This window comes from Mirounga leonina, unplaced genomic scaffold (genome assembly GCF_011800145.1).
Source record: "Mirounga leonina isolate KUSES-001 unplaced genomic scaffold, KU_Mleo_1.0 Mir_488, whole genome shotgun sequence".
In the NCBI taxonomy this organism is placed as follows: Eukaryota; Metazoa; Chordata; class Mammalia; order Carnivora; family Phocidae; genus Mirounga; species Mirounga leonina.
In genome coordinates this window covers 8,654,238-8,675,883 of record NW_023270777.1, presented here as the reverse complement: position 1 = coordinate 8,675,883, position 21,646 = coordinate 8,654,238, and the positions used below count along the sequence as shown (strand labels likewise).

Genomic DNA, 21,646 nt, shown 5'->3' with positions numbered 1-21,646 from the left:
ATTCCATGCACCTCCAGTCTGCTGATAAATGGATTCCCAAATAAAGAAGACCTTAATATTGAATCACTAGTTACAATTTGATAAATTTGAGTTGTGTTTTTAGCTGACCAGAGTTAGGCAGGGGAGCAGCATGGTAATTAAAAGCAGCTGATGGGTAGTTCCAAGCAAAACTGTAAAGGAGAGTTATCTAAATTTCTTATACCTCAGTTTTGTCATCTGTAAAATGGGGATAATCATAGTATCTACTTCATGGTGTTGTTATGAGGATTAAATTGTCTGATCGTGTAAAATACTTAGAATAATATATACTATATACATATGTATAGTATGTATATATATATACACATATATATAATAAAGTAGTTAATAAATGTGTTGCTATTATTATTATTGTCTTTTTTTAAACTGTTCCCTAATTTTTTTCTTAAGTGACCACATAGTCATCTCTCCTCAATATAATTGGCCAAATCAGTGGGTAAAGGAGCCCCTGCTTAATTTCTCCCCAGGAAGAGAAAGACTTTCTAAATATAAACACAATGGAAGAAATCACAAAGAAAGAGAAAGATTTGGCTTACTGTAAAAAAATTGAAATCTTACATATAATAAATACGTCATAACCAGAATTAAAAAGGCAAAAAATGAATTAGGGAAAACATTTGCCAGAAGCAAAGCAGACCAAAAAAAAAAAAAAATCAATATGCCTAACATGGAAAGAGCTCTTTGCAAATGAGTCAGATACCTCAGTAGCAAGGGAGCAAGGGAGAGAAGCAGTTCACAGAAGAAATGCAACAAGCAACAAGGCCAAGAGACACCTGTTTGCTAATAATCAGGGAAATGAAAATTGAAACAGTATTGACTAATATAATTTGAGGAGATGCTATAGGTTTTTCCATGAAATGAATTTTTTCTTTTTTGTCTTAATGAAAAAATGTCTTTTTTTTTTTAATCATCACAGGGTAATTAAAACTATTAGAACTACAACCCATTTCACTGTTTATACAGCCGATTTCAAGCCTTATCCTGTTCTATTATGTTTTCAACAATTACAAATATATTTAGTCTGGGAACTTGAGGCATTGCCTTGGGATGTTGCTGGGGGGCAGGAGCATTATAATTTCAGGAATGCCCCATTAACTAACCCCTCCCACTGCTATTGTGCTGAATTCTAGCCACCGAGTAAACTTGGGTGTCCCCCTCTTCCTAACCATGAAAATAATTCCGATTATAAAAATGTAAGAAAGTCCAGCTAAGCTTTGATTTTTCCCATTTTTATTATTTAAAAAAATGTCACATGTTTACAAGTTTTCCCTTTTTAAAAAATACCATAATGTGTGTGTGTGTGTGTATGAAAACTTGATGGTAAATTTGATGGTGTCCCTAAAATATGCTTAGTTTGCCTTTTGGGTTCTGGGAGTGGCGCTGGCCTGATTCTAGAACCACAAGGAAGCCCAGTATTGCTTCCTCTGCATGTTTGTCCTGACGTTGGGATGACCCGTGTGCCTCTGGGAGCCCCGTGTGCACTCAGCCCAGCAGCTTCCAGTAGGACTTCAATACCCTGCAGGCCCTTAATTCAGCGCATAACCAGCCTGCAGACTGTGACTTCTGCTAATCTAACCTGATGCCTCTTTCCTCACGCAGCCTTGTCAACGAGGTGTACGAGGTGGACAGCACCATCCAGACCTTGCAGCAGCGCCTGAGGGACGCGGAGGACACCCTGCAGTCGCTGGTCCACACCAAGGCCACCCTGGAGCATGACCTGGCCGTCAAAGCCAACTCCCTGTACATTGACCAAGAAAAATGCATGAGCATGCGCAAGACCTTCCCCAACACCCTTCGGCTGGAAGGCTTCTGTTAGGGGACCCCACCAGGAGCCAGCGAAGTGGAACCACAGCCCTGTGGCAGCTAATTTAAATGGAGTGCTAATATCTTTACTTATTAAAGGATTGTGTTGATAGAAATGTAAACAATGTCCTGTCTTGGAGAGTGTTTTATTTACATCCAAACCTTCATTTTGTACTATTTACTAGGCTTCTGAGCGATGGTAAGGATATAAAGAAATATAATCAATCTAATAGAGAAGGTAAAAAAAAAAGATTATTTGTATTATTCTTGTTGTTCTCTGTGTAACATGAATGGGCTGGAAAGGAGAAATGTATTTCCTCTAGGCGGTGGGGGCAGGAATCACAAATAGGGTGGATTTTCAGCTCTGCCTCAGAGGAAACCCAACGGAAAGGAGAAAGGCCCTTGGGTATGTAGTGGTTGGAGGTAGTCTGAGCAAAAACAAGGGTGAAACAAATACACAGTGTATTTGGAACAATAATGAGACCGGTTTGATTGTGATTCATAATGCAGGGTATATAACATGGGGAGGCCTTCAACTCCAGGTCAAGGAGTTGGGGAGAGCTGACGGACACCTCCGAGCAGGTAAATGGCCTTATGAAATTGTGATCGAGCAACGATATTAGAGTGATGGCAGTAGAAACAAAGAAAGGAGAGATGCAAAACATATTCTAACCAATCAACGGGACTTGGTGACTCTTTCCGTGGGAACTGAGTGCAAAGGGGTCCAGGATGACAGAGGCGTTGACCCTAGATGGGTTGCAAAATGGGGCACTGCTTAAATTCCAGGAGGTCCTGTGGTATCCCAGGGGTTATTGCTTAAAATAACTTTTTCTTTATTATAAATGAAAAACATTTGCATAACATATTTTGGAAATGGAGAACACACACACATACCAACTCCTAAAAAGCACACGTTATCATAACACCCAGAAATGGTCACTGAGGTTTGTCAACATTTTATTTTCCGTGCTCTCAATTCCTTTGCTTTGACTCTATGTGCATATAATATTTATCTACACATGTGGGTATTATGTAATGTTTATGGTTATTTACATATATAAATATGTCACTGGCTGTTTATCCACAGCATCATTTTTGAAAACCTTTCCTTTCTACCTCCAAAAACCAATCATATTGCTTGTGGGAACTTGAGAAAATACAGACAACAAAAGAAGAAAATAAATGTCTTCTATATTTCTAAACTAACTAGGTATTTTGATATGCATAGATTTTTATTTCTATATTTATACACTGGTGCGCCTCTCAAAATCAGAATCATTCTGAATAAAGCACCTACTATGTGTCTGATACCATTCTCAGTGCCTCATTTAAGCTTCTCCACTTAATCATATGTACATTTTCCATGTCATTAAACATCTTTTCACAACTTCATTTTAATGGCTTTTTAAAATACCATTGCATGGAGGTTCTAGAATGTTCTATAACCAATTTTTTGAAAAAAAGCTTTTTTACAGTGTGTTGTCATATTGCCCTCCTGAAAATTGTGTTATTTTGTACTCCTGCCAGCAGTCTATGAGAGGGTGTGTCTTTCTGCATCTTTGATAACTCTTTCTGATTTTTTTTTTTTTACCATTCAATACTATAAAAATGATCTTAATTGCTTTAACATCTTATTCTTTGGACCCTAATGGTGTAGAGCATTTTTCCCTGGGCCTTTGAATTTTTTCTGTTAATTGCTTGTTTTTGTTATTTGCCTATTTCCCCTGAGTATTTATCTTTTTTCTTTTTTTTTCCATTTATTTGTGAGAATTCCCTGTATATCAACCATAGGACACTTTCGCCATAGGTACCAAACATGGATTCTTTATACGGCACTCGCCCTTACATTTTGTTTATGGTTTTTAACGTACAGAGGGTGAAGTGTACCAATGTTTCCATTATGGTTTATTTATGCCTTCGGAGTTACACCGGGAAAGCTCTTCCTCATCTCAAGATGATTTACTTGTAATTTCTTCTAATTCCTCTAGTGTTTTCTGAACTTACATTTAACCATCTAGAATTCAACCTGATAGGATGTCGACAGCATTCTGGCTTTGAGTCCTTTGACACAGAAGTCCTGAGATGGGGGGTTACCAGAGGGAAAGGTTTTCTGTCTGTTATCCTACTTGTCACTTAGGTGTAGCCCCCTCTCTCCCATTAGCTAGCTAGCATCTCTCTGTCTATCCTCTCTGCTCCTATCTAAGCACTGTTGATTAACCCCAAACCCCATCTCTCTCTCTCTTTCTGTTCCTTAAAAGTTTCTCAGACCTTGGTTAGTCAACTTCATGAAACATCTCAAAATGCTAGTAGAGTTGACATAAACATGGTAAGCTTGGACCAGGGGTATTTTTGTGGTCTCAGTATATCATTTTAGAAATCAAATTGTAGGTTTTTGTCCTTCTCCCTTCACTTCTAATGGAAACAAAGATCTATAAGTTCCACTCACTTAGGCAATGAGAGTAATCAAGTGTTGATAGTCATCACTTTTAGACGACAGTAAGAATAAACAGAAATCCCACATGTCTCTAAGTTGTTATATGTTTCAGGGAAAATCTTACCAACTTTTTCCATGAATTGTTAACTTTTTTAAGGACTATATGCCGGTGGAGTTTTTTTCCTTAAACATACGTTGTTGGCATTGCAAGAACGTGTTGGGAAGAAAACATAGTTCAGACACAGAAAAAGGCCAGTTTTCCTGTTATTTCGGTAAACCGTGGGCAAGGCTAAGTTCCACAAATAAACATTCGGTTACTAGTCTTAAATGTTGTGGCCACTTCACGAGGATAAATATTCTAATGCTGAAATCCACGAACAGCTAAGAATCACAAAGTGCGATCCTGTTTAAGAATCACAGGCCTGCAGATACCAACACAGGATGTGGTTTTATATATTCAGGCCCCAAGTATCTTTAATACTATGTGGCTTTAAGAAGGGCTGCTGGAATGTCAAAGGCTTCCAGCCTCCCCAGGCATCATTCAGATTTAGAAATGCTCGTAACTGCCCCTAAATAGCCAAGTCACCTATAATTTTAGTAATTTCCATTTATGCCTCTGGGGAAGTGTTGTCATAAACACCTCACCTGGCACTTTTGAGTCCTGAGTTCATGCTGTAAATAGCTGAGCTGGGGTCTGGTTTTAGGTTATAATTTTTGTTTTGCTCTGAAAACAGGGATGGAGTCCTTGCCTTTGCGCACAGGGCTGACCCAAGGCATACAGGAGGAGGCAGAGTGGCTGCTCATTGTCGTGTCCCCAGGTTCCCCTGTCGGTGTCCACTCTGCTAGACCTGACCCTTCCTTCAACTGTTCCCAGCAGTGCTGCGTTTATCCTTGGCATGATTGCCAAGACCAGCCTTCTGTGCAGAGTGGTCTGATGGTCTTTTTGGAACCCCACATATTCATGAATTCATGGGGAAAAAGACAATACTTAATCTCTTCACCAGAGATGGACAATCGATTTCACCTTGCAGACCAGCTCCAGACCTTGGTAGTGTGTATTTATGGAGTGTTGAGTTGAGAAGGATTCTCAGGCCCTGGGTGAGCTTGGACTGGTAAGAATCTAGAGGAGCCCTAGGATAGCATTGTCTGCAAGGGATCCAGGGCAGAGAAGAGGCAGCATAAATACAATAAGCCCTGCTCTAAGTTGTTCTGAATCCTCCTCAGCTCGAATCTTTCTCTGTCAACATCAAAAAGGTTCTGTTTTGTGAACTACGGCTCTTTCCCTCTGGACCTTGCTATTTGCTAATTTTGCTGGGAGCTTTCTGCTGTCAACTTTTTCCTTTGAGTGAAATGACCTTCTAAAGAGCTCACCAGGACCAAAATGCAACTCTGGTGGCATCATGGCACGGTGAGGAGGGAGCTTGTTGGGGAACAGGGAGCATTTTACTGCTGTTCTAAACGGTACTGCATTGTGTGTGGATGGATAAGGCTGTGGGAACCATACAAATTCCTTGTTTTTCTGTATTATTTTTTCCTCCTCCCTGTAAGGTGAAGTGTGATAGCTTTGGACTAAGTTTCAAGGTTCTTGTCTTGGGTATTTTAGCTCTTCAGTCACTCAGATGTAAGGATGCTTTTCCTACTCCCCAGCCCCCCACCAAATGGTGCTCTGCTTGCCTGAGAACCTGCTCTTTATGGAAACTTACGCATTTACTGATAACAAAGATCATGATATGTATCGGGGGATATTCTTTTATTTGCAACAAGCTAGTTGGTTTCAACTTTCAACCCCAGGTCACTTGATATGTGTAGCAAAGATGGAGGCTTTTTAAAAGAGATGAGGCCAGGAAATCTGAGAGGAAAATAATAAGCTAGGGCCACAGACAAGATTTAAGAGCACCACCCATACCATCAAATGAAAGATTAAAGCATTGACATTTTATTTATTTAGATTTATTCATTTATTTGAGAGAGAGAGAGAGACCATGTGCCCATGAGTAGGGGGAGGGGCAGAGAGAGAAGGAGAGAGAGAAATCTTCAAGCAGACTCCCTGCTGAGTGCAGAGCCTGACTCGGGACTTGATCCCAGGACCCTGAGATCATGGATCATGACCTGAGCCGAAACCAAGAGTCAGATGCTCATCTGACTGCACCACCCAGGAACCTCAAAGCATTGACACTTTAAAATAACTGGAAGGGGTATCCAACTTTCTCAGTTCCCTAAAAGGTAGATGTAGTAGATATTTCTTAGGGTCTTGTGGGAAAATAACCATACCTCCAAGTATTCACATCTTTGCAAAATCCTCTCCTCTCCTTGAATATAGGCTGGCTTTCCAATCACTTGACCCAACAGAATGCAGTCTAACATTGTGCCAATTCTAGGCCAAGGCCTTGAGAAGGCCTGGAAGCTTCTGCTTTTATGCTCTTGAGACCTAGCTGCCACATAAGAAGTGTGACTGCCCTGAGATCACCATACTGGGAAGGAGCCCAAACAGCCACATGGAGAAGCTCATGTGGAACAGAATTTCAGCCAATAGCTGCAGATGGGCTCATAGGGAGGCCAGCACCAGCTGCCAGTCATGTAAATGAGACCATTTGAATCTTCCTGCCTTCCCAGTGTCTCTGCTGACACCATGGGAGGTAGAACTGCCCAACCAACCTATAGAATCATAAGAAATAATAAACTGTTGTCTTAAACTACTAAGGTCTTGGATATTTTTAATGACTCAGGTTTCTTGAGTTGCTCATTACTATGTTCTCATCATAACCACAACAATCTCATGAGAGAGTTATTATTGCCACTCTGCAAATGGGGAAACTGAAGCTCAGAGAGGATGCATAACCCCACAGTTGTTAAGCAACTAGTCTGAGGTTACTCAGATAGAAATGCTGGATTAAGTGTTCAACCCCCTTATCTGACACTGGAATATGAGCTCTTAACCACTATTTTATACTGTTAGAAGGTCTCTAGATAGTTCTTCTTAGCAATAACAACAACAAAATGTGTAAAATGATGGCACTGTTGGATTTAGAATTGAGAACAGAGGCATTGAAGAAGCTTTCATTTTGGAAAATTTGCATAAAATTAAAGCATGAGTGGCATCCATCCTCTGGTTTGATGATCATCTCTTGATATTGACACATGTAATGAAACAGTGATAGTCAACTTGTGCTGAGTAGAAGAACTTTATAAATATTATTTCATAATCACAGCTGTTCTCTAAGGTGCACACATTTAACTATTCACATTAAAAAAATGAGAAAATTGAGACTGAGGGAAATAGAATAATCCAGAGTCAAGACACTAATAAGTTTCAGATTCAGGAGCTGAACTCAGATAGGTTCTCTTCCAAACATCACTAGGCATCAGAGAAATAAAAATCAAAACCACAATAAGATACCACTTCACATCACTCAGAATGGCTAAAATAAACAACTCAGGAAACAAAAGATATTGGTGAGGATGGGGAGAAAGGGGAACCCTCTTACACTGTTGGTGGGAATGCAAGCTGGTGCAGCCACTCTGGAAAACAGTATGGAGGTTCCTCAAAAAATTAAAAATAGAGCTACTCTATGACCCAGCAATTGCACTATTAGGCATTTATCCAAAGGATCCAAACATACTGATTCGAAGGGGCATCTGTACCCCAATATTTATAGCAACAATGTCCACAATAGCCGAACTATGGAAAGAGCCCAGATGTCCATCGACAGATAAATGGATAAAGAAGATGTGGCTGTGTGTGTGTGTGTGTGTGTAATGGAATATTACTCAGCCATCAAAAAGAATGAAATCTTACCATTTGCAATGACATGGATGGAATTAGAGGGTATTATGTTAAGTGAAATAAGTCAGTCAGAGAAAGACAAATATATGATTACACTCATATATAGAATTTAAGAAACAAAACAGATGAACATAGGGGGAGGGAAGGAAAAATAAAATAAGATGAAAACAGAGAGGGAGACAAACCATAAAATACTCTTAACTATAGGAAAGAAACTGAGGGTTATTGGAGGGGATGTGGGGGTGGATGGGGTAACTGGGTGATGGGCATTAAGGAGGGCATTTTTTTTTCCCCCTGTTTTCTTCTAGGAGTTTTTTTTTTTTATTCTTATGTTAATCCCCAAACATTACATCATTAGTTTTAGATGTAGTGTTCCATGATTCATTGTGCATAACACCCAGTGCTCCATGCAGAATGTGCCCTCCTCAATACCCACCACCAGGCTAACCCATCCTCCCACCCCCCTCCCCTCTAGAACCCTCAGTTTGTTTTTCAGAGTCCATCGTCTCTCATGGTTCGTCTTCCCCTCCGATTTCCCCCCCTTCATTCTTCCCCTCCTGCTATCTTCTTCTTCTTTTTTTTTTAAGGAGGGCATTTGATGTAATGAGCACTGGGTGTTATATGCAACTGATGAATTGCTAAATTCTACCCCTGGAACTAATAATACAGTATATGTTAACAAATTGAATTTAAATTAAAAATTGAAAAAAAATTTTCACTGATACATTACTACATTGCCTCTTTCTAAACTCTTTAGAATGAATTAGACATTCTCAAAGTTGTGGGTTTTTAAAAAAATATTTTGCAACCAATGTGCTATTTTTCCTTTCAGAAGATGTTCATGAGGATATAATATTTTGAGCAGTCTCATAAACACAATAAATTAATTTTACCATAGTATTTCAAAGTCTTAGCTCTAAACTTCCTTGATTCTATCTTTTAAGTAGAATTTAAGGATAATAATTGGGTGTATACTCTGTTTTTTCAGATAGAAGAAAAAAAATCTCTGACAGTTTAATAGAAGGTACTCAGTTCTAGAAATCAAATTCTCCTTCATTCAACCTTTCCTGGAATTCTGTCGGCAATAACCGTAGACAATGATGGATTGCAGGATTGCCTTCCATGTGCTGGGTCTTGCCAGCATATTTTTCTTAAAAAAACATTCAGTCCCAGATGGGAAGTGATTGTGTTTAGGACCACATACATCAGTATTTCATGCTAGTTAACTAAAGTAAGTTCTTTCCCATATGTGTGCATTTTATGTTTTCATCTGAGGTGGCGTTATAGCTACAAAAATAGCTCCCTAACTTCCTCTAGAGAGAAAAGAGAATTCAGAACTAGATCTCTCCCATTGTTATGTTGGTTTGGACTCTCTTCATCCCACCTTAGTTATCAACATATTTCTTTGCTCATATGGAGCTCAGGAAACACTGGAACATATTAATATAATGAGTACTAAGTATTGTGGTGTGATAGTGTTAGCGAATGTAGAAAGGAGTCTAATTATGAAATATAGAGAGTAATCGATGAAAAGTCTAAATCTACAAGCACAGAGCTATCTAGTGAGATTTCCAGAATCATCCTTGTTCTGGTTAATTGGTACTCAGGATGAGTAACTACCTACATAGAGGGTAGAAGTTTTGAGATGTTTATCGTTCATCCTTCAAGAAGAGAAGGATAATGTTTATCTCTTGAGGAGAAAGTTCAAAAGGTCAGGGATGAGAGAGACCCATCAATGGTGAAATAATGACTATCCCTAGTGGGCAATTTCATGATAGGATGATCTCTTCCAGCTACATTAGACAGAAAGAGACACAGATCCTTCTCAACTTATGATGGGGTCACATTCTGATAACCCATCGTAAGTTGAAAGTATTGTCAGAAAATGCATTTAATACTCCTAACCTACCAAGCATCATAGCTTAGCCTAGCTTACCTTAAATGTGTTTAAAACATTTACATTAACTTGCAGTTGGGCAAAATCATCTAATGCAAAGCCTATTTTGTAATAAAGTGTTGAATATCTCATGTAATTAATTGAATACTCTACTGAAAGTGAAATACAGAATGGATACATGGGTGCAGAATGGTTGTAAGTGTATAAGTCATTTACCCTCATGATCCCTGCCTGAATGGGAGCTGCAGTTTGCCTCTGCTCAGCATCATGAGAGAGGATGGTACCAAAGCCCTGAAATGCAAGAATGCACCAGTGGGGACAGGCAACATCACTAGCTTGGGAAAAGATTTAATTCAAAATTTGAATTATGATTTCTACTGAATGCTTATTGCTTTTACACCACCGTAAAGTTGAAAAACCATAAGTTAAACCATTTTAAGTAGGGGACCATCTGTATAGTGTATTAAATATTTTCTAGGGTCACTGGTAAAGCTAAAGAAACAGACTCTTGGCTGATTTCCTGAGTTACTCCCAAACCAAGTCGCTAAACTAGGCCACCAAAGAAGATGCCTTTTATGGGCTGGGAAAACTCCCATTGAGTTGAGAAGCCACCACTAACAGCTATTACATCCAGCACTATTTCTGTTGGGATCAGAAAGTCACCTCTGCTAAATCAGGAAGTGGTAAACACAGCTACCAACTCCAGCAACATGACCTCTGTCATCCACAGGAGCAAAACTCATGCCTCGCATCCTTCCTCTCTTCCCATGGAGCTGAATTCCAAAGGCAAGCCTCACATGTATACCAGATCAGTGCAACCTCAATCATATCCAGAGCCTGAGCTGCAAGACAGTCTGGGAAATGGAGTTTTCTTGTTTTTTTTTTTTAAAGGCTTTAGCCTCTATGGTATAGTACAGTATATTTTCAGAAGGTTTGAGTAGATACTGAGGAAGCCAACCCCACCATCCCAACTAAAATTGTGCAAGGATGGCAAGAGATTGTTTGACTTGAACCAACTGACTCTGATTAAGAATTTGGACTTGGTTTTGAAGAGAGCTTATATTCAAATATTAAAAATTACAAATTCGTTCAAATGTATAGTGGTTTTGAATGAATGCAATTATTAAAGAAAAAGAGAAAGGAAGCCACTTGCTGAAAGTATGGTTAGACATATAGGAGAGTCCCCTTTGATTTGCTTTTCACTTAAAACTGGCATATTACACTCATTTGAGAGTTTTCACATTATAAAGTGATTATTGGTAGGAGTTTTGTCTCTGCTTTACAGAAGAAAATACTGAGGACCTGTCACCCACCAGAGGCATGCTTCTGAGCTATATGTCAAATAGCTATCTGACTTGTTTTATAGTCTACCTATGTGAAGAGTGTTTTGAAGACAGACAAATGATTAGTTACCATCAGAAAGAATTCTAGCAAGAATCAGGCTAAGATAGAGCTTCTTTGTTGGGGAAACAACAGAGAACTCGCCTGAAACTGAAGAGTTAGCCTGGAGTAAACTGTAGAGTGCACGCTCAGTCTAAAAGAGGGAACCCCTGTTCTGCTCTGACTCACTATTGCCATGCAGGAAGGTGGCCTCGTGGAGCTGGAGATTCTGCACCTTTCTGTTGCAGTGATTCAAACCTTACCAAGAGTCAGGAGGATTTCGCTTGGAGAGATGAGAGAGGGCAAACCTATAATAATACTATACCTTCAGATGTTTATTTTACAAAACAACCTAACAATAAGTTGTGGGGGTGGGGTGGGAAGTCTGATTTAGAGCTGGAGCTTAGGTTTATTATATTCACACTGTAAAGTATAGTGCTGATGACCACAGTAAGATGAACCAAAGCCCTGAAATGCAAGAATGTACCAGTGGGGACAGGCAACATCATTTTTTTAGTTTTAGTTTAGTGTACCAGTCAGTATACAGTACAATAGAAAAATAGGAGATGGCATTGAAGACCATTTAGGAGAACTAAGACCTAGAAAGTAACTTTAAACGTACATAGCTATGATAAATCAAGAGACATGACCTAACTCGGAGTACAGTATGCAAATACACATACCTCCAAATCTGCACAAGCGGTATGCTAATATATACCTTAATTCCATTTATGAAAACAAAAGGAGCTTGACATTCTCTGGTGTTAATAAGTTTGAGGTGGCAACAGGGCAACCAGAAGGAGAGGCACATATGGGCTACATATAGTTGAAGGACTTTGTACAAGTTCCAACCTGATCATTTGGAAGGATCTGGTGGCAAATAGTCTTGCATGACCATAGAAATTAAACTAGTCAACAAAATCAATCCAATGATGAAAAGCTAGGTAAAGTCAGTTGTGACCGATATAATGAAGGCAGCTGTTTATTTTTAAAACTTAAACTATATATATAAAAATATATATTTATACAACAACCATATATATGTTTATATATAGTTTTATAGATATATTTATATTATATATTTTTTATTATATATATGTTTATTTATTTATTTTTGGCTAGGACATTCTAGTTTTTAAGGATTTAAGTTCTAAATTTTGTATGACCAGGGCAATGCAGCATAAGATTTATATTTTATATTTTAATATTATTCACAATTATATGATAACATAGAAATATGTTATCCTTTTAAAATAATAAAACATTACAGATGAGGCTAAATTCTCCTTTGACCACCACCTGTAGTCCCAGCCTCTCTCTCCTTAGAGGCAAGTACTGTGATTGGTTTGGTGAGATAGTGTCATGTTTTTAATTGTAAAGACTAATTAATTACTATGTTCCTTCAGTGCAGGGGTTAAAACCCATTAGGACTCTTTTTTAAAAACCCCACAGGACCTTAAGAGATATGAGAATTAACTCTCCCTCTGAAACTAATAATACACTATATATTAATTGAACTTAAATTTAAAAGAAATATGCTAATTATGTATTTTATGTAATCAATAAAAATCCCTAAACAAAATATAAGTCCAATCCAGTGGCAAGTGAGAAGACGCTGAGACCCAATGGGAATGGCAAGATGGTTCAATAACAAATAATTGGAGCCGTGGCTTTACTCTGTGTTCCTGCTTGCTGGCTGGTTGATTCCTCAGCAGAGAGCAAAGCAAGGCATATGGAAGGAAGCTAAGCTAGGAACTGGAATATAGACTGGGAACAGTGATAAGTTCTCCTGTAGAGTCCTCTTCCTCTTCTCACCGACCAATTCTTTGAAGAAATAGTATGTGGAAAATTGCAACTCAGTCTATTCATTCACTCAATACATGGATTTTTGCTGAGTACATTCCATGTGCTAGGGACTTACCTGACTCTGGAGATAATATGATGAGCAAGATAGACATGGTCTCTGAGGTCATGGAGCTTACAGACCGGTGGATTAGACTGACAATCAGATAATCATACAAAGAACTAAGTTAGTTATGAGAATTTATGAGAGGAATTAGACCTTGGTAGGTTTTCTTGAAGTTGTGACACTTAAGCAACTATCTGGAAGGTAAAAAATCAATACGCAATGTGGTGGGGGTGAGAGAGCCCCCCGGGGGTTTTCTAGGTAGAGAGAATCACCTTTTAAAAGACCCTGAAACCTTGAGGGGGTTATATACAAGGGTTAGATACCAACAGGTCGGGCTCCATGGGCATGAAAACTGTCAGCCACTCAGGGCCCTGGGCTCAGGAAGGGCTCGTGCTTGGTTTATGCTCTACTGTTACGATTTTGAAATTCTTAATAAGTTTTGAATGGGGAGCTCTGCATTTTCATTTTTCACTGGGATCCACAAAGTATGTAGGTAGTCCTGGCTGTGGGAGTTTGATCTTGATTTCGCTTGTCATACGTAGCCATGGGAGGGTTTTAGGCAAGAAGAGACATATCTTGATTTCTGAAAGACCACTCTGGTTGTGATATGAAGAATGGAAGGATGAATACTATTATCGCCCTTTAGGAACTTACAGTATGGCTGGTAAAACCAAATCTGGCCAAGGGTCATTATTAAAAGTAATATGTTATAGAAATATATTGAAAAGGATCCTGGGAAACTGGGGGGAAGGTCATCTAATAAAGTCTCTTGGTTGGGAAAAGCTATAATCTCCTACATGGCTCCTCCCAATCTTCTCTTCTCTGAGCTAAATACCATCCAGTACGTTTTTGGCTCTTCAACTCAAGGCTCGATTTCTTAGTCAAGAAGCTTAAAGATCTGAAAAATCACCATTTCCCATTTGAAGTCTCTCAGTAGCTTTTGGAATTTCCCCATATCTTCAGCTTAATGCTAGGGACTCCCGTGTAAGGTGGGGCTACTTTCCCTTCTTCCTTCCTTTCATTCAGTGAGTCCAGATAACTCGCAGAGGATTATGAGGAGGCTTTTCAGTTGTTTATCTGAATCTCCACTAATCTAATTCCTCAGATATATGGGAGTCCATCCCAGAGACACTTGGCTATCTCTTCCACTAAATGCAGCTGTGTTTCTGTTGTCAGTGAAGCTTCTGTTCTAGGCATTTCCCATAAATACTATTTTATGACATTATTGGCAGCCACACCATTTCTCTTGTGGTGTTTTATCTATCAGCCCTGTTCAATAGCAATTTCTGTGATGATGGAAATAGTCTATATCTTCTCCGTCCAAAATGGTAGCAACAAACCACATATGGCTATTGAACACTGATTAGAGTTCCACATGAAAATTTAGGCCACCAAAGCTCAGGAATGCTATTTAGTTGTTCCATATCATGGAACCAGCATAGTGCAACTCCAGACATAAACCTGGGTCTTCTGTTTCTTGGTGATCTCTTCTCTATACCATGATGGGTGGTCTCAACAAGCATTTATTTGCAAAGTTTTATAGACCATCTATTAAGTGTATTAAGTATTTGGGGGATGCAAAGAAATAAGATAGCTCCATTGGTCAAAAGGGCATTAGCAATAAGGAGACAGAATCACTTTGTTGACCTCTAAGAGCAAAGAAGAAGAGGGACAGTCCCTGTGTTCACCTTCAGGAGTCCAGAGGTGTTACTGTGACGGTTTCACAAGATGGGGTTCTGCCTCTGTGCTCGATAGACAAGTCTCTTGATCACTGAAGGTTCTTTAGTGCTTGACACACACACAGACTACAGGTGGTCAATCTCATCCACTATGCCATTCCAAGGTCTTTGGGTTTGGTGACAGTGAGGCTAAGTCATTTACCTAAGCCCACACAGCTACGAAGAGATTGAGTCCGGATTGAAATCTAAATCCTTTTGACCCCAGTATTAATTAGGATAGCAGATGGTACAGATGTTGCAAACATAGTTTGTGCACTAACTCTGGTGGTCTTGAGTGCCAGGTTAAGAAATTTGGATTTGATCCACTGGCAGCAGTCAATCAGAGAGTTTTTTAATGAACTTGTCAGTGGAAGCTACTGAAGAAGTAGGAAGTAAGAAGAATAAGCCAGTAGTGGTGTTAGAGGGGAGAGATGGGGGAGCTTTAAGAAAAACCATATATCAAGGTTTTGTGACTTAGGGGCTGCTTTCTCTCACACCCAGAAGATGTCTTAGAGGTGCCTAGGACAGTGGTAGCATCGGAACATCAAGGACCAGAACTGTTCTGGGAGTCCACCGGAAGGTCAGCAGCTCATTTTTAGGTCCAGAAGGTGTTAACTGATCAAGGACCAAGCTGCGGAACTGTCCAGCTGGTGCCTGATGAACACAGAGCAAACCACCCCATGCTCTTTGGAATTGAGGGAAAGTAAAGTTAAGTGACTTGGGCAAGGCCAGCCAGCCAGTCTTGGAAGAGAAAGTACAGGAGGAGCAAAGGGGCAGGGAAGTCGCCTCCGAAGAGACAGAGGAGGTCCAGAATAGGGCAGGGGCGAGAGAGGAGAAAGGCAAGTCCAGGCTGTGTGTTGACTGGTATAACAGTTCCAGGGGTTGCAGGAGGTTGAAGATCAGAAATAGACTTGAAGGACATGAGGGAGGTCGCTGATAACTTTTAATAGTCCTCTTTGGGGAGCACAGCGTGGCCAGATAACACAGGAATTTAAGGGAAAGAGGATTATGTTCTATGGGTCGCAGGGGTTGATTGGCAGTGAAAGGAAGGACAGAAAAGCAACAACCAGAAAAACACCAGGAAGTCAGTGCAAGTCTCTTCAAGATAGAAAAAAATGTGTTCACATTTATAGGCAAAGGGAAAGAAGCCAGCGGAGAGAGTGAGAAATTAAACGTATTGGAAGAATCATACTGCACGTAGTTCTCTCAACGTGGTTAAAAAAAAAACAACAAATCAGCCCTTCTTACTTGTTTATTATTCCTGAAGCAGTATCTTTTTCAAGATTTATTTATTTATTTATTTTAGAGAGAGAGAGAGAGAGAGAGTGAGTGAGCATGGGGGGGAGGGGAAGGAAGGCAGCTATGCTCACCACTCTACCACCAACGTGGGGCGGGGGGGGTGGGGAGGGGAAGGGAGAGAATCTGAGAATCCCAAGCAAATTCCACCCTAAGTGCAGAACCTGCTGTGGGGCTCTATCCCATGACCTTGAGATCATGACCTGAGCCGCAATCAAGAATCAGACGTTTAACCTACTGAGCCACCCAGGTGCCCCATTCTGAAGCAGCATTTTTAAGCTATAGTAATTGGAAGTGGGATAGGCAGACAGATCAATGAAACAGAAAGTCCAAAATAGCCCCACATATATATGTGGGTCTAACAAAACAATACTTTATAATAGTGGGAGAAAAAAAATGGATTATTCAAGAACTGGTTATTTACAAAAAAAAATTTTAGGTTGTAATTTCATGTGATATACTGACATAAATTCTAGCTGGTTATGGAGTTTTAAAAACCATGAAAATACAGGGGCACCTGGATGGCTCAATTGCTTAAGTGTCTGACTCTTGATTTCGGCTCAGGTCATGATCCCAGGGTCATGAGATTGAGCCCCTCATTGGGCTCTGTGCTCAGCGCAGAGTCTGCTTATCCTTCTCCCTCTGCTTCCCCACCCACCTGATTGCACTCTCTCTCACTCAAATAAATAAATAAAATCTGTAAAAAAATAAAATCTTTAAAAAATTAAAGATCATGAAAATACTAAAAGAAAATGTACATAAATTTAATAGTAATCTAAGCATATCAAAAGCAGAAAATTCTAACTCACAGCTACGGGCCAATGAAACTAAGCAAATTCTAGGTGGTTCTGTTAGAAAGCATCTGATGTAGAACTAAGTAGCTGTGGTGAGAAACCCTTCCATCCTTTCTGAAACTATTCAAACATCCAGAAGTACAATAAGAGTATATTAAAGTCAGAAGTTGGGAGGTAGCAGTGAATAGTCCCTATTGCATTTTTTGGGCTTTGGAATTTTCCAAATTTTGTGGCATCATTTGATTACAGTTTTAAAATATCATCTACTCAATAACATCATCTACCTCTTCCTCTAGTAATTGGAGAAAATCATCAAATACCAGGAAGGAGTCAAATTCTTTGCAATTAAGTTATTTGCACCAAGTGTCCATCTCTTTAAGAATCCTCAATATTGCCAAATATATAGGTAAGGTATGCCACATGCCACATGGGCAAATCACTTAACATCACTGAAATGGCCTTAATTGACATTAGCAATGCCATGAAGTAATGCTTAAAACAAACAAACAAAAACCCAAACAACTTTGTCCTAATTTCTTTTTTTTTTTAAGATTTTATTTATTCATTTGGGAGAGAGAGTGAGAGAGAGCACAAGAGGAGGGAGGGTTGGAGGGAGAAGCAGAATCCTCCCTGAGCAGGGAGCCAGATGCGAGACTTGATTCTGGGACTCCAGGATCATGACCTGAGCCGAAGACAGACGCTTAACCGACTGAGCCACCAGGTGCCCACTTAGTCCTAATTTCAAATACTCACTTGAGTTTCTTTAATCCATACAGTCTGTGTAGAAAATAAAGTCTTGTACTTACTGCCAAGACCTTCAAACCGCATGCTAAAAAGACATATTTCAAATGGGCACCATTTGATTTCAATTTCCAACGTGAGTGCATTTCCCGTGTTATTGCGTGATGTTTAGTAAGCATAATACTGAGAAGACTGACATTTAGGAGCAACTTCTTTTATTTTGATGGCAACTCCCTTCCTCGATGCTTAATTAGCAAATGTTCCATGTACCTGGCCCCGATGCACATTTTCCAATCCTCACCATGACTCACAAAATAATTGTTAACTAAAATAAACACCTCTTCTTCTGTACCATAGTTTCCAACAGAAAAACGTCACCAGCCTCTGCTTCCTTGAATACGTCACTCATATTTCAAGAGTGAGTTCAAATGTTGGTACATCGGTGGTTTAATCCAACCACAAACCAAAAACAAACACAAGCCTTACTACCACCCCTCATGACGTTGTTCTTCCATACTACATGCTGTTGATACTCTGCTTCGCTCAACTCGTGTCCACTGATTAAAGAATTCCAGCGCTGTGTATCACTTGAGATGGGCTGAGTTATGCTGCAGTGACAAATGACCCCCAAATCTCACCCAGCGAAGTTCATGTCTAGCACATGTCAGTTGAAGGCGGTGCTGCATGTCTTCCTCACTCTGGGATCCAGGCTGGTGGGACAGCCACTCCTGGAACATGGACAAGGTGTCATGGCGGTAGGGGGAGAGAGAACATGGTGAACTGCACACTAGTTTTTAAAGTTGTTTTTCCACTCTCATTTCTTTGACTAAAGCAGGTCACATGGCCATGCCTGGCTTCAAAGGCAGCAGGGAGATGGGGGGCTGTCATGCACACAGAAGGGGAAGAACTGGAAATAGGTAGTGAACACTACTAATGACTTCCACATGCTTATTTGACTTCCTTGTCAAGCGTAAATATGTTAAAAGCTATGAAATTTGTTTCCCAAACTTTGGGAAAATATTTTGACTCAAACCTGATTATGCTTTGGAGAAGGCTTTGAATGTTGGCTTTGAAGTTTTAAACTCCTTAGATAAAAAATATCCAATTTACAACTGGAAAGCCATATCTTGTGCTTATCCTAGAAAAAAAAAATTTCCCAACAGGTTTGTGAAAAAGGTCACTATTGGAAAATGATGCAAAATCTTCATCCCCTATTTAACAGAATTTCTAAACAGACAAATCATTGCAGATTAGAAGCAAGTAAGTTCCTTGGTCCAGTGAAATCTGATTTTAATTTATTGTTTTATATTTCTAAGTAATCTCTACACCCAACATGGGGCTCGAACTCATGACCCAAAGATCGAGGGTCATATGCTCCCCCGACTAAGTCAGCCAGGTGCCCCCAGTGAAATCCGATTTTAAAATTCATTGTCAGGTTTCCCCTTCGTCTTTAGTTGGGGGTTGTTTGTGAGAGATTTACTAGCCTATCACTTTCTCTAGCACATGCAGCTTCACAGTCTATATTTAAGTTAGGCTGGAATCCTTTTTCTTTTATGATTTTATTTTGAGCTGTAGTATTTATATTACTATTTTCATTACACCCCTTTAACAAACCACTTTTGAGTCATTGATTCTTTTTTATGAATTGGGGATTTAAAACAGAAGATGGGCAATAACAACAACAACAAAAAGATAAAAAAACGAAGGGTAAATGTACAAAGAAAATAAAAAGAAGTGCTTACATGAATTAGGTAGACCTCATTGTACAGGATGGACATGTTTAGTAGAAGTAGACTTTAAAGTATATCTCATTTTCTACAATCTTCAGCAGGAAATGTTTTCCCATTGGGTGTGTGGGTCAGGAAGATAATTTTCCAGCAAATTAAGTTTAGAGTACTTCTGAGTAAGGTATTTAGATGAGGGATAACTCATGTGCCCTGGAGAACCTGCATTTGGATGACTTGTGAAACAATATAAGCAGAACTCTGTATCCCCAGAGACAGATAAAAGTAGAAAATCCTACCTCTTTGATTTTCAGAAAATGGTAAACAATCTGAAAAGTTCAAAGCTTGTGATCTCAGAGAATGTGATTCCCCCTCTCCATTCTATCCAACAATGTCCTAAATATCCCCAACTGGTTTTGGGGCATTGTTTGGCCTTTATTGTAAGAGACACCCCAATTTTTAATTGATCCCCTTTTAACTTTATAACCAATAACATGATGAATCACAATGAATCCATGATCGCCATTCCTCCCTGAGGAAGGATCTTGGAAGGGGGTAGAGAAAGGTCAGCTGTGTTCTCTTCAACACTCTTCCATAGGGAAGAGAAAGCAAGGTCCATCTTCTATGAACCAAAATAAGAAAAAGTAGAGAAAAATGTTCCTTCTGTCAGGTGCTAGTGTTTATCGTCTGCTCTAGTTTGAATGTTTGTACCGCCCCCCAAATTCATATGTTGGAACCTAACCTCCCAGGTGGTGGTATTAGGAGGTGGGGCCTTTGGGAGATGGAACCCTCCTAAGTGGGATCAGTGTCTTTATAAAAGTGGCCCTAGACAGCTCCCTTGTCCCTTCCAGCATGTGAAGACAGCGAGAAGATGGCGGTCTACGAACCAGAAAGCAGGTTCTTACCAGACACCAAACCTGCTGGCACCTTGATCTTGGACTTCCAACCTCTAGAATTTGAGAAATAAGTTTCTGTTGTTCATTAACTGTGATATTTCATATAAGACATAGTCTCTGATAATAGCAGTAGCAGTAAAGAACTTGAATGTGTTAGTAGGGCTCACATAGAAGGGGCAGCAACTCTATGCAACTGAACTTGTATTGGATCCTTATGGGCCAGGTCCTATACTGGGTACTTCATAGAGATGTGAAGAGGAAATAAGGCTGACCTCATGCTCAAGGGGTCATGGGAAGTAGTTCCTACAGAGGTATCCTATGAAGTAGGATAAGTGCCATTCAAGAGAGACAAAGTAAGTGGTGTTAGGAAGTAAGGATGGAAGTTGGGGAGCTCTTGCTTTTTAGATCAGGAAAAGCTTAATACAGGAGGTGGGATTTAAAGGTGGAGATGGGTTAATAGGATGAATTGTGACAGACAAAATGTCAAGGGGATTGTATGAAAGAAGGTATAGAAAGAAGGTGTGCCAGTCAGAATGGCTAAAATTAACAAGTCAGGAAACGACAGATGTTGGCGGGAATGCGGAGAAAGGGGAACCCTCCTACACTGTTGGTGGGAATGCAAGCTGGTGCAGCCACTCTGGAAAACAGTATGGAGGTTCCTCAAAAAGTTGAAAATAGAGCTACCATATGATCCAGCAATTGCACTACTGGGTATTTACCCCAAAGATACAAAAGTAGGGATCCGAAAGGGTACGTGCACCCCGATGTTTATAGCAGCAGTGTCCACGATAGCCAAACTGTGGAAAGAGCCAAGATGTCCATCGACAGATGAATGGATAAAGAAGAGGTGGTATATATATACAATGGAATATTATGCAGCCATCAAAAGGAATGAGATCTTGCCATTGGCAACGACGTGGGTGGAACTGGAGGGTATTATGTTGAGCGAAATAAGTCAAACAGAGAAAGACATGTATCATATGACCTCACTGATATGAGGAATTCTTAATCGCAGGAAACAAACTGAGGGTTGCTGGAGTGGGGCGTGGGGTGGGAGGGATGGGGTGACTGGGTGATAGACACTGGGGAGGGTATGTGCTCTGGTAAGCGCTGTGAATTGTGCAAGACTGTTAAATCTCAGATCTGTACCTCTGAAACAAATAATGCAATATACGTTAAGGAAAAAGAAGAAGAAGAAGAAGAAGAAGAAGAAGAAGAAGAAGAAGAAGAA

General features: G+C 39.8%; 1 protein-coding gene across 1 annotated transcript in view; it reads left to right on the top strand.

The window, feature by feature from the left end:
- The window catches only part of TEKT3 (tektin 3), a 31,699-nt gene extending 29,580 nt beyond the window's left edge, over positions 1–2,119 (top strand). Inside the window, exon 7 of the mRNA XM_034989282.1 lies at positions 1,639–2,119. Coding sequence (XP_034845173.1) covers positions 1,639–1,855 — 217 coding nt within the window. The 3' untranslated portion in view covers positions 1,856–2,119. The remainder of the gene's footprint in view (positions 1–1,638) is intronic.
- The last annotated feature ends 19,527 nt before the right edge of the window (positions 2,120–21,646 follow it).